The sequence below is a fragment of the Cervus canadensis genome, chromosome 7 (genome assembly GCF_019320065.1).
Source record: "Cervus canadensis isolate Bull #8, Minnesota chromosome 7, ASM1932006v1, whole genome shotgun sequence".
NCBI lineage: Eukaryota > Metazoa > Chordata > Mammalia > Artiodactyla > Cervidae > Cervus > Cervus canadensis.
This window is the reverse complement of record NC_057392.1, coordinates 47325987-47340025: the sequence shown is the minus strand read 5'-3', so window position 1 is coordinate 47340025 and position 14039 is coordinate 47325987. Positions and strand designations below refer to the sequence as shown.

The 14039-nt window shown below is 40.4% G+C and overlaps 1 protein-coding gene across 2 annotated transcripts; it reads left to right on the top strand.

The window, feature by feature from the left end:
* Nucleotides 1-2445: 2445 nt before the first annotated feature.
* Nucleotides 2446-11956, top strand: TM4SF19 (transmembrane 4 L six family member 19). 2 transcript variants are annotated; one of them, XM_043473255.1, is made up of 7 exons: nucleotides 2446-3263; nucleotides 6113-6194; nucleotides 7551-7752; nucleotides 8161-8238; nucleotides 10155-10324; nucleotides 10576-10759; nucleotides 11905-11956. In XM_043473255.1, exons 3-6 carry the CDS (start codon nucleotides 7573-7575, stop codon nucleotides 10754-10756), a joined length of 609 nt encoding a protein of 202 aa, XP_043329190.1. In that variant the 5' UTR covers nucleotides 2446-3263; nucleotides 6113-6194; nucleotides 7551-7572; the 3' UTR covers nucleotides 10757-10759; nucleotides 11905-11956. The 2 variants fall into 2 exon arrangements, with proteins under 2 accessions (XP_043329190.1, XP_043329188.1); XM_043473253.1 differs by lacking the exon at nucleotides 11905-11956 and having other exon boundaries at nucleotides 2614-3263; nucleotides 10576-11671.
* The last annotated feature ends 2083 nt before the right edge of the window (nucleotides 11957-14039 follow it).

Below are 14039 nucleotides of genomic sequence, written 5' to 3'. Positions count from 1 at the left end.
GGAGGCTGGTACCCACCCACAAGGAAGCTGATGAGTCTGTCACTCTTATTTGGGAAAGACTGGCCTGATTGTAATCTTTTCCTTTTCCCTTCTACCAGTGAATTGCATCTTCTCAACTTCCTCTATTCCTTGCTCAAATCCCACATCCAATCGAGGATGGAACATCTATTCTGTTTTCGAAAGCCTTTCAGCCTTGGGAAGCCTTTTATGGCATTAGGCAAATAGTTTTCCCACCCAGGCCCCATTAATTTGTGCCCTCCCTGGATTCCCCTTTGCTGCTCCGTAGAAGTATCACCAACCAAGGAATAATTAGTAGCTCTGCCTCTAATAGAACCAGCTTCAAATATCATTAACATATCTGCAAAAAGATGTTTAGTTCTGTCATGGCAGTGACCAGGACTCTGTGACCATAGAGGTCTTACCAAAAGGGAATGAAGAATTTGACCTAAGCTGGCCTTAGTATAATTGTTTATAGCAAGTATATAGTTTCTAAAAGGAGGGTCTTGTTCATAAGATTAATCATTGAATTATTTGTCACAAATTTACCCAAAGGAACAAAGACTTAAACTGCCCTCACCAGCCCAAACTTAGGTGTTTAGGTTAGTTTAAGTTTAAGGTGTTAAAGTCAAATTCCAGCATTTTCCTTTGGGAATACCTAGGATGGGAATTGCTATGTCATAGTGTAGGTGAATATTTCATTTGGTAAATGATATTGCCAAACAGTTAACCAAAGTGGTCATACTAATTTACACTCCCACCAGCAAAGTTCCATTCCAATTGCTTCACATTCTTACCAATATTTTTAATTTAAGCCATTCCAGTAGGTGTTTGGTAGTATCCATTGTGGTTTTAATTTGCCTTTTCTTAGTGAGTTAGAGCTTTTCATATACTAATTGGCCATTGGTGATCCTTTTTGAGAAGTGTCTGCTCAAGTCATTTGCCCAGTTTTTACTGGTTTTTGTCATTTTCTTCACTGGTTTGTAGGAATTCTTTATAATTCCAGGCATGAGACGTTTGTCAGATATATATATTGGAAGTTTTTTCCTATCTGTAGTTTGCTTTTTCACTCTCTTAATGTCTTTTAAAAAGTGGTTCTTAAGATTTTAAGTTCCATTTATCAGTCTTTTTCTTCATGGTCCCTGCTTTTCATGTCCTGTTTAAAAAATCTTTGCCACTTCCCACTTCATTTTTACTTACCTATGCTATTTATATGCCTCTTCCCCCACAGCTGAGATGCATGAGGGCAGGGGCTGCTGTATCTTACTCTGCTCTGTAGACTCAGAATCTAGCATAGAACTTGGAACATGGTAGGAACTCAGGAGTCACTTGATTAATGAATTAATTCATGCACTGGCTGGAGTAACTGCACAGAGTTTCTACTAATGATGAAAACAATACTAAGAAAACCCTTGGTGCATATGTATGAGAAGAAAAATTATGTTATTAATATTCCTTTAAACTGTATATGAGCTTTCTATGCTTTCTATGAAATTTCTGCGCATGCAGATGTATATGTGCCTGACACAAAAGCTGGTAAACCACTCTGGGAAAGTTCATTAAATAGGATCCAGTTTCCATTTTCATGATAAAAGGGAATCATTTAGAGCCCAAGTGAATTCTTATGTCACCCAGAGAATTGAATTCTGATAGAAGATACTAGGCTGAGGACTCACAAAGCTTTATATTAAGAACAAGCATTATTCACCTTATAAAACACATTCACAAACTATCTCATTAGATCTTTACAACAGACCTAAAGCAAGTAAAATAAGTATTAGATTAGCTTCATCATGCATATGAAGAGATTATAGCCCAGAGAAATTTGACTTGCTCAGAGTAACAGTGAGTGAGTTTGGGGAAATGATCCTATGTCATCTAACTACACTCTATAGCCCCACACATTGATGTTTGAGATTTTTTTTTCCCCAACCCAACTAGCTTCTTGGAGTCAATGCTAAAGTGCTTCGGCATCTAAAAGATCTGGGTCTCAATTTCTGCTATAAATACCTATTAGCCATGTGAACTTGCATAGTTCACTGATCCTTAGTAATAATCTGGGCCTCAGTTTCTCATTTACAAAATACCTATCTCACAAGTTTATTTTGAGAAATAAGAGGCAAGATTCCTCTCATGGCATAAGATGCAAGCCCTCTCCTTTTCTTGGATTTCAGCAAAAGGATTTTACATACAGTGTCTGTTAGGACATTTCATGAAAGAAAGTGAAAGTTATTCAGTCCTGTCCGACTCTTTGGGAAACCATGGCCTGTAGCCTGCCAGGCTCCTCTGTCCATGGAATTCTCCAGGCAAGAATACTGGAGTGGGCAGCGGTTCCCTTCTCCAGGGAATCTTCCGAACCCAGGGATCAAACCCAGGTCTCCCGCATTGCGGGCCTATTCTTTACCATCTGAGCCACCAGGGAAGCCCACGAAAACCAGAGTGGGTAGCTTATCCCTTCTCTGGGGATCTTCCCAAGCCAGGGATCAAACTGGGGTCTCCTGCATTACAGGCGCTGAGCTACCAGAACATTTCATAGTTAGGCAATTAAAATGATTTGATGGCAGACTGTCAGATATCATTCAGATTTTAGAAGGTATTTCTGTTCCGAACCAAATGGCTTATCTAACAGCAAACACTCTGTTATATTATTAAAATGGTGGTACAAGATGATGGTGGCCTGGAGCTTGAAAATTGGAAGGTTAAAAAGCTATTAAAGGAAGCACAGCAAAGAGCAAAGTATGGAAGGTGATAAGGAAAAAAATGATGGCTGCCCTGCTTGGTGCTGTTTTTTTTCAAAGAGCCCAAACTTTGCAGAGAGTGAAACAAATATGGGCAGATAGTGTGTGAAACACTGTTGCTGCTTGGGAAAGAGGGGAGGCTAAGATATTTCTCATGGGTACCATCCTCTGACTCACTAAGATATTTTAGCTCACGAGGCCATGCCTCCTGGTTCCTTTCTTAGTGTCACATGAAAATGAGCAGAGGGTGGGTCATCAGGAGAGGGCTCTTCAGGAAGAGGAAAGCTTCCTTTATGGAGACCTGTAGGCGGTGTTGAGGGGGCATGTCTCCACACCATGCACCCGCCTGGGTGACCTCCACATATAAACAGTGCCTCCCTGGCCCTCTGTAGGAGTCCTGAAAGAACAGCCTGCAGTCCAACCCTGCAGGAGTCCCAGCTGAGGCCACAGGAGTTTAAGCCCACTCTGAACACGGAGCCCTTTTCCAGGTTCTCTCTCTCTCATCCTGATTCTTGCCACTGGAAGCAGGTAAGCAGAAATGAAAGGGCCCAGTGAGGGGGTGGCCAGCTAATAGTTTGGTCTAGCTTTTAAGAGCACGAACTTCTAATCCAGAGGATACCTGCCTCAGCTGCTAAGCTCTGTGTGACTTCAGGCAATTTAACATCTCTTTGCCTCAGTCTATCAACTTCAGACCTTTACACATGCTTAGAATACTTTTCCCTTCCCAACTTTGCCCATCTAATACCTTGTTGTCAAGTTTTAGCTTGGATAGCACTTCCTCCAGGAGGCTGTGCATTGCGTCTGCAGGCAGGATCAAGCAATCCTCTGGTGCTTCCATCACACCTTCAGTTGGACAGTTCTGCACAGTACTTGCTCATTGCCTGGTTAGTGTCCCCACAGACTTTAAGTTAGTCAAGAGAAGAGGTTGTCTCTGGCTCACCAGTGTGAATAGTGCCTTGGCAGACAGTGGTCACTTAATGTAATATTTGACTGATGAAAGAATGATAAAAAAGGCTGGCTAAGTAGTAAGGTAGATCTAAAGACACACAGAATTTACAAGCTCTTCTATATGACTTAACTGATCACTTAAAACTGTTACCCAGACATCTAGTTAATGAGTTGTTCACTTACTCCAGATCTCACTTTAGATCAGGGCCTCTCCTAAAGCCTGGTTGTAAAGTTTTACCTTATGACCCAGCTTGTCTCTTCACATACCAAATTAGCCAAACTCTTTGCTAATCTCCTGGCTCACATTTGTGGAAGCATTTCTAAAAATTTTATGATTTCTAGAGGAACAAAGTCAGAGGGAGGAAGTGAAATTGAAACTGAGCCACTGCCCTGTGAGATGCAGCAGCAGCACAAGTGCTTTTAGCAGAGAAGTAGGACATCCAGGATCCTCTGAATCCCACTCATCCCAAAGGCCATGCTCAATTTAGTTTTCCTCTGCATGTTCATATCTCTTCCTTTCCCTTATTTATTTATTTAGCTGCACCGGGTCTTAGTTGCAGCACGTGGGACCTTTGATCTTCCTTGTGGCATGAGGGATCTTTTCAGTTGGCCTGTGGGGTCTAGTTCCCTGATCAGAGATGGAACCTGGGTCCCCTTCATTGGTAGCACGAGGTCTGAGCCACTGGACCACCGGGGAAGCCCCTAGTTTCCCTTCTAAAACTCCAGATTGGAAATATGGCCATGGAAGAGATTAGGGGTTTGTCCATGTCAGTGATCTATGTCTAGACAGGCCTTACTACTCATAGCTGGAATGATTCAAAGGCAGCTGAAGGCATTCCTGAGCAGAAGTTTCTCCCAGCCAAAGAGCGTGCCTCCAAGTCCAGCCACACACCAGTCCTTTCTTGGGCCGCTAACAAAACGTCAGTCATCTGGGAGGTGCGTAGGGTAACTTGCTAACAGCCTGGATTGGTTAGTTCACCCTGGATTGGAGACACATACTGAGAGCCCGGCGGGAGGCTGCATCACAAGCTGTTGGGGGTGAGGAGTTGTTACTTTACAGGTGCCCTGTCTCCTGACCACAAACCTAGAGAGGAAATAGCTGGTACCATATCAGCTTGGAGGACTACTTCAGGAAAAGATGGCTCTGTGGTGGTCCGCTGGGGGACGGCGGAGGGGAAGGGACACACCATCCCTCCTGATCCCTGGTGCGCCCCCCCGCCAGGCCCTTTGTATCTCTGGGGAAACGGCCACTGTTCCTCCATATCCTACCCCCAACTGCTCCAACATGTGCCCCCCCTCCACAGAGATCTGAACTTGCTTTCATCACGGACAAGTTATTTGGCTCACCGTGAGAAACATGGCTTACAGAGCAAAAACCCAGTGGAGAGGGCACATGGTGAAGGCAACTCATCCCAATAAAATATTAGCAATTGCACTGGGAAATTCCCTGCTGGGAGGAGCTGCTGAGATGTTTGGGCTCTTAGATTAGGGGAAGTAAAGATCACCAAGGCCTGTGGAGGCTAGGGAATGTGAGAGGTGGGGGCTGACAGCACAAGAGCACCCCACCCCTTCAGCCCCACCCAAATGGCCTTCTCAATGCTGTGTCTAACACCAGTCTCTATAAAAGATGAAGTCTGGACAAAAAAAAAATCCTAGGCTAATTAAGGTGGTTTATTTTTATTAAGTTCATAATTTGTAAAACCATTTTAAAAAAGGTATGATAAAATTAAAATTTAGGATAGTCCTTCCCAGGAAGTACTGGAAGATGATAGTAATATTTCTTAGCGGCAAGGATCCATTTTATAAACCAGACGTGTTTACATGGATGTTGTTCAATTATTCCACACAATTAGTAAGGGCAAATATATACATTATGCTTAATTCTTTAATTCTGAAATATTATATATTTGATTATATGTTTATATGTAAAAGAGAGATTGGGGTGGAGACTCTGATCCACACATATTTTCTGATTATGGGCAAAGTTGTCTGTTAGGAGAGGAGTGTCCAGAGCCTTGAGACAGACATTTAACTGAATTGCAAAGTGGCAACAAACCACTTCTTGGAGATGTCATGGTATAGGTTTTTTCAGATTCACACTGACCTGAGTCTACCAAATACTACTAGTCCTATTCTAATTCATATACATAAAAAGTTCACAGATCAGCGAAAACTTAAAAAGGAGAAATGGCTAAAAGTAACGGTATAGAGGAGGCATTTTTCAACCTATCTGGACACAACATTTTAATTTTTAATCAATTTTATTGATATATAATTGAAATATAAAATTCACAAATTTTAAGAGTAATTTGGTGAGTTTTGTCAATATATGTAGTTGTGGCATTCACCAGAATCTGGATATAGAACATTTCTGTCACCTCAAAAAGTTTCCTTGTGTCCCTTATATTAATCCCCTCTTTTGTTCCCAGGACCTGGCAACCACTGATCCACTTCTCATCACTAGACTATAGTTCTGCCTTTTCTAGAAGTCCACATAAACAGAATCATACAGTGAGTAGTTTTCTGGCTTCATTCATTTAGCATGATGCCTTTGAGATTCGATGCTATTGCATGTATCAGTAGCTTATTGTGTTTTTGTTTTGGGGGGATTTTGGCCATGCCGCATGGCTTGTGGAGGAGTCTCAGTACCTTGACCAGGGATTGAACCCAGGCCACAGAAGTGAAAGCTCAGAATCCTTAACCACTAGGCCACCAGGGAACTCCCCTGAATGGTAGTTTTGAGGAACAAAAATTTTTAATTTTGAAGTCGTTTTTCACTTTTTATAGATTGTACTTTTTGTATTCTATCTAATAAATTCTTTATCTAATCCGAAATCCCAATGATTTTCTCCATTTTTTTTTTTTTTTGGTAAAATTTGAATTAGGTTTTAGATCCATGGTCCATTTCAAGTTAAATGTTGAATAAGGTTTCCAGTAATAGGCAAAATACATATTTTTGTTTTACATATGGATTATTCCAGGATCATTTGTTGAAGAGACTCTCCTTTTCCCACTAAAATATCTTTTTCAAAAATCATTTGATCGTATGTGTATAACTCTATTTCTGAATTCTCCAGTCTGTCCCAGTGGTCCATATGTCTGTGTATACGATTACTTCACTGTGGGATTACTACCACTTTATTTGTCTTAAAATCACATAAGTCCTCCAACTATGTTCTTTTTTTCAAAATTGTTTTGAAAAATCTAGGTTCTTTGCTTTTCCACATAAATTTAGGTTCAGCTTGCCAATTTCTACAACAAAACTCTAGTAGGATTTTGACTAAGGTTACATTGATATTGAGTCTTTTGATTTGTGAACATGTTATATCTCAGCATTTATTTGGGTTTTCTTTTTCTCAGCAATTTTTATAATTTTTATAACTTTTATAATTTTTAGTGTACAGGTCTTACACAGATTTTATTAAATTTATCTGTATTTTCTATTAATATTTTATGCTATTGTAAATGTTCTTTTAAATTTTATAATTTATCATTGCTTATATATAGAAATATAATTGATTTTTGTGTATTTAATTTTTTATTTGGTAACCTTGCTAAACTCACCTATTCATTCTAGTAACTTTTTAATAGATTCCTTATAATTTTCCATGCAGATAATCATGTTACCTGTGACTAATAACATTCTTACTTCTTTCTTTTGTATCTGTGGCTTTTGCTGCTTTTTATTTTCTTATTGCACTGGAAAAGATCCCCTGTACAATGCTGAATGAAAGTAGTGACAGTGGACACCTTGAAAATGACAACTTTTAAAGCGAGAGGATGACACCCTGCCCTGTGCTCTGGGGGTTTCCCCTACCTGTCAGTCCCAGTAACAGAGCTACATGACCCTCCTTCCATTGGTTCCAGGACACTATCCTCTCCCTGTGTGATGGCATGCTCACGGACCTGCTCCCGCATTCTGGGGCTGAGCCTCGGGACTACAGCCCTGTTTGCTGCTGTGGCCAACACACTGCTCCTGTTTCCTAACTGGGATGTGACCTACCTGTTGAGGGGCCTCATTGGCAGGCATGCCATGCTGGGCTCTGGGCTCTGGGGAGGAGGCCTCATGGTAAGTGTCCAGGGTTCCCTGAGTGTGAATTCCCAAAGTGTCCCCCAGGAGTGGAGCAACGAAGTCGGGGTGAGGGAAGGAGTTTTGTAATTTCTTGAAAACAAGTTTGAACTAACAAACTGATTGTGAATCTATAGCAACTCCAAGGGATAGAAGACCCTAGGAAGACTGATCAAAGTTTGCTGGATTTTGGACTAGGTAGGCTGGGTGTGAATGCTGCCGTCCATAGAATCATATCAGGCTAGTCATTCAAAATTGGGTCCTGACAGCCAAAGCCAAACCCTCTGGGAAATACAGGATAACTAAGTCCAGGTGAGATGTCCAACCACTCCGTTTCAACAGCCTTAGGTGGCAGTTAGAGATGTAAATTACCTAATCTCTTCTTAACACACATCCCTCTTCTCCTAGGTGCTCACTGCAGCTACCCTCATCTCCCTGATGGGCTGGAGATATGGCTGCTTCAGTAAGATCGGGCCCTGCCGTAGGGTAAGAACCCATTCTACTCTTCTAAGAGCTAGAATGTCCCCACATTCTACAACTTTAGAGGCAGAGTGATGAGGCAATTTCAGTTTTGGGGTATGAAGTCAGGTTCTGACCATACTTCTTAAAAGTCCTAAGCTCTTGGGCAAGGTTTCTGAACCTGAGGTCCTTCTGTTAAAATGAGAGTTAAGAGAATCAAGTCCAGGGAGTGTTAATGAACCATGAATGTCTACACATTTGTGGGGAACTGTTCTTTTAAAATTTATTTTATTGAAGTATGGTTGTTTACAATGTCCTGTTAATTTCTGTAGTACAGCAAAGTGATTCAGTTATATATGAGCTGTTCTTATTATTAGTTTTAGCCTGTTGAACAATACGGACATGAATTACGTTCTTTGTAGTCATATGTCACTGATAGAAAATTTCCTGGCTATTTTAATTTTTTTTAGGGCTGAAAGTCTCTCCAGAGATTTGATGACTAGATTCTAGTCTAACGTCTCCATTTCACAGAAAATGAAACTGAGGCCCAGAATAAATGTGCACTTTATTAATTACAGCAGCATCTATATATATTTGAAATATCTCAGTACATAAGTGTATAAGGTGTATTGCTCATTCAGCCTCAGACACATGAATCTGTGTCCTTTTTACAGTAAATCTACAGTCTGCTTTGATATCTACAACCCACATAATGGAAACCCCGCTGATTTAGAATTACAGTTAAAGAATTAAATATAAACACCCATATATCTCATTCACTATCTGTTCTCAGTCATGTCTGGTTTTCCCCTAGGCAAGTGGCCCTTAGACTTGAATGCGTGCATCAGAATCCCTGCAGGCTGTGCTAAAACACAGATTGCTGGCACCCCCCACCCTGAGTGTTTCTGACTCCATAGGACTGGGTTGGGGGAGGAGAATTTGCATTTCTAACAAGTTTCCAGGTGATGTGATGTTGCTAGGACAGGGACCATATTTCCAGAACCACCATCCTAGGCTTATGTCAGACTAATTCATCTTGAATCTTTTAATTTAAGAGTCAAAACCTAGTATGCACCTTTCTTTGGCCCCTCCTGAGTTTTAAACCAGCTTGACATCAGTGGGAAAATGACTCTATGATTCTACATAAAAACTATATATGGTTTTTGTATATATATATGTGTGTGTGTGTGTATATACATATATACACATATATATATGTTTTATTTAAACTTTTAACATATGTTCTTTTGGAAGGTGAAAAAAAAATCTAGTACTCTCAGAAAGAAACCAATTTGGAAGTTAGAATCCTGCCAAGGAAATAAACACGTTACTATCTTTTGGGAGGGAAATGAGTGGTGCACAGACTAGAAAAGTACAATGACAGAACTCAAGTCATTTTAGTGTAAGCTCTGACTTGGTCTCCCCATCTCTCTGTCTCTGTCTCCCTCCCTCCCTCCTTTCCTTTCTTCTTCTCCCTCTTCCTCCCTTCCTTCCTTGATTAGACAAAGAGAGGAATCATGGATGGCAGCTTGGAACTTTTGAAAAAATATAGCCTTCCCTTAAAAGGGTTGGAGTGGGGCTTGGATAACCAGCCTGACCCTTTAAACCAGAGACTGAATGACTGCAGCCTGAGTGTACAATTTTTGATGCCAATCTGCTGAGAAGCTCTGAAGAGCCTGCTGCCTGGTCCAGGTGCCAGTGTCTCCCCCTCCCGCCTCCTGTTCTTTCTTTCCCACCCCTTCCTGGCTCTACTCAGTGACCCCTTGTCAACCAACCCTACCTTGGTTATGTTTTCAAGGAGGTGCTGTGGGTAGAATTATCCCCATGACTGGGGAAAGCCTGAGCACCAGAGAAGTGAGACTTGTCCAGATCACCCCACAAGTCACCTAGTCACTGAGTCATGACCCCATCTCAGGCTCACTGTTTCTTCTCTCCTTGTGTAGATGCTTACCGCTCTGTTGTCAAGTGGCCTGGCTTTGCTTGGAGCCTTCATTTGCTTTATCACTTCTGGAGTAGCCCTGAAAGATGGTCCTTTTTGCATGTTCGATGTCTCACCCTTCAATCAGACACAGGCTTGGGAACATGGTTACCCATTCAAAGACCTGCATAACAGGTAAATGGATGGAAACTTGGATTTGCAGTTTTTCGGAAAGAGAAAGACACACACATGGGCTACAAACCCCTTTTGGTCATGCACTCTAGCATCCTGCTTCTCTGATTCTTAGAAAATTGCAAATACAAAAAGAGTCACCCTCAAAAGTCTAATCCTACGACCTGAGCTGAGGGTGAACCCAGGTTTCTATTGAGGTTGCTTGGACTTTTCTTACTTATTCCAACCCCTGGTCTCCTTATTTTTGGGGACAGGAATTATTTGTATGAACATTCACTCTGGAACTCTGTCTGCCTGGAGCCTTCTAAAGCTGTCGTTTGGCACGTGTGCTTCTTCTCCACCCTTCTGTGCATCAGCCTCCTCCAGATTCTCCTGGTGGTCATTCATTTCATCAACAGCTTCCTGGGCCTTTTCTGCAGCCTCTGTGAGAAGTGACAGGTAATGCCCTCTCATACATAAGTGTTTTCATCATGTGCTGCCTTGAACCTTTCCTGCAAGAGAGGGTACAAATTATAAACAAATTTCCCTTTAGGAAGTCATGTGGTAATAATAACAATGATTCCTTGCATATATATTGACTGATACAATGAATTTAAAATCAATTACTACAAGATGATATAGTAAGAGAAGAAATAGTTAAATCATTATTATTGTGTAGGAACTTATAGTCCATGAAATGTCCTCCAGCCATGATCTCATTTCAGCTTCTCAACAGCCCTGTAAAACTGGCCACATGTTAGAGATGAAGTTGAGGCTCCTAGAGGATAATGGACTTGCCGCCCAAAAGCACTTAATTAGGTTCAGGAAAAGTCAGTACCGGAGCCCCTACCTTCCAAATTCAAGTTCACCAGCTTATTAATAAGACTGAATTTTGTGGCTCCCAAATTCATAGGTTGATGCTCTAGCCTTCAATGTGACTTTGGAGATAGGACCTTTAAGAAGCTAACTCAGGCTGAGTGAGTGATAGATGCTCAGTCATGTCCGACTCTCTGTGACCCCATGGACTGTAGCCTTCCAGGTTCCTCTGTCCATGGGGATTCTCCAGGCAAGAATGCTGGAGTGGATTGCCATGCCCCCCTCCAGGGGATCTTCCCAACCAAGGGATCAAACCCAGGTCTCCTGCATTGCAGGCGAATTCTTTACTGAATGAGCCCCCAGGGAAGCCCTAAGCCTTAACTTCGGTTAGATGGGGTCATAAGAGTGGGACCCTAATCCAGTAAGACTGGCATCCTTATAAGAAGAGGATGAGACAACAAGTACATGAAAAGATGCTTAATATTACTAATCATCAGGGAAATGCAAATGCAAACCATAATGAGATATCACCTTATATCTGTTAGAATGGCTATTATCAAAAAGGAAAGAAAGAACAAATGTTAGTGAGGATGTGGAGAAAAAAGAATTCGTGCCCTGTTGATGTGAATGTAAACTGGTGTAACCACTATGGAAAACAGTATGGAGGTTCCTCAAAAAATTTAAAAAAGGACTACCACATTATCCAGCAATACCACTTTTGGGTATTTATCTGAAGCAAACAGTAATACTAATTCAAAAAGATATCTGCACCCTCATGTTTGTTGCAGCATTATTTTCAATAGCCAAGACATGGAAACAATTTAAGTGTCTATCAACAAGTGAATGGAGGGCTTTCTTGGTGGCTCAGTGGTAAAGAATCTGCTGGCAAATGCAGGAGACACCGGTTTGACCCCTAGTCCTGGAAGATCCCACATGCCCAGGAGCATCTAAGTTCATCGGCACAACTATTGAGCCTGTGCTCTAGAGCCTGGGAGCCCCAACTATTGAGCCCATGTGCTGCTACTACTGAAGCCCAGGTGCCCTGGAGTCCATGCTCTGCAATAAGAGAAGGACCACAATAAGAAGCCAGCACACTGCAATTAAAGAGTAGCCTCCACTCATCACAACTAGAGAAAAGCCCACACAGCAACAAAGACCCAGCACAACCAAAAAATAAATAAATAGATGAATGGATAAAGAAGTTATAGTACACACACGCAATGGAATATTCTTCAGACATAAAAAAAAAGAAATATTGCCATTTGTGACAACATGGATGGACCTAAGTGAAATAAGTCACACAAAGACAGAGACCATATGATCTCATTTATATGTGGAATTTTAAAACAATAGCCACCAAACCAAGTTTATAGATACAATGACAGACAAGTGGTTGCCAGACATGGGGTTGGGGAGTGAGAGAAATGGATGAAGTGAGTCAAAAGGTACAAACTTCTAATTATAAAACAGTTAAGTTATGGGTATGTAATGTACAACATGTGACTACTAATAATATGTATTACATATTTAAAGTTGCTAAGAGATCTTTAAAAAGTTTTTTGTAACTAATATATGGTGCCAATGTTAACTAGAATTATTGTGGTGATCATTTTGCAATATATACAAATATCAAATCATTATGTTGTACACTTGAAACAAACATAATGTCATATGTCAATTCTATAAAAATGACAATGTAGTATATTTCCAGAATAAAAGCATGATTAAGCTTCAGAAAGTTTATTCACTTATAATAATAGATTTAAGAAGGAAAAAATCCTAATGATTTTCTTCATAAAGTCTGAAAAGGCATTTGATAAAATTCAACATACATTCTTTACATCCCTTTTCTTTTCTTAATTAAAAAAAAATATTTATTTGACTGCACTGAGTCTTAGCTACAACCCAAGGATCTTTGTTGTAACATGCATATTCTTAACTGCGGCATGCAGGATGCAGTTCACTGACCAGGGATCAAACCCTGGCCCCCTGCATTGGGAACACAGAGTCTTAACCACTGGACCATCATGCAAGCCCCTCAACATACATTCTTAATAAAACTCAAGAAAATGAGAAGACAGCTCCCTCTTTATCATAATACAACATAACTATCTCAACTTAAAAGTCAGCATCATGCTTAATGGAGGAATACTAGAAGCAATCTCACTAAAGTTCTTAATAGATGATACTCACTATCATCATTATCATTTAATACAGTTCTTGAGGTATTAGTCCAAGCAAGTATTCAAAGGGCAATTAACAGATATAAAATAGGAAAGACGGTGAAGTTCTCATTATATTTGGACAATATGATTGCACATCTAGAGTACTCAAATTATATTACAAAGAATAAGAATTTCATACATCTAGGTATAAAATAAATATACAGAATGAAAAATCTTCATGTACACAAACAGCAAACAGTTAACAGACATGGAGATGGGGAAATCCCATTTATATTAAAAACAAAAAGAAAAAAAAACCTAGCTACCAACATAACAAGAATGTGAAACACTTTTTTATCTTTCAGTTTCTCTTTATTTACTTACCCTTTGGCTGCACCATACCGTGTGGCTGCGAGAACCTCATTTCCTGTCCAGAGAGAAAACCTAGGCCCTTGACAGTGAAAGTGAGGAGTCCTAACCACTGGGTCGCCAGAGAATTCCCAAGAATGTGAAATATTTATTGAAGAAAACTTTAAAATATTACTGAAGGACACAAACTTGCATATAAATGTATACCATGAACTTCAATAGGAAGACTTAACATCATAAAATATGAATGCCCTTTAATCTATAAATTTAACAAGATTAATAAAGTCACCAATGACATTTGGTGGAAAAGGATATGGAATTAGATAAGCTGGTTTTAAAGTTCACATGAAAAATGAACAATCTAAGATAGCCAGGAAACTTCTGAAGGA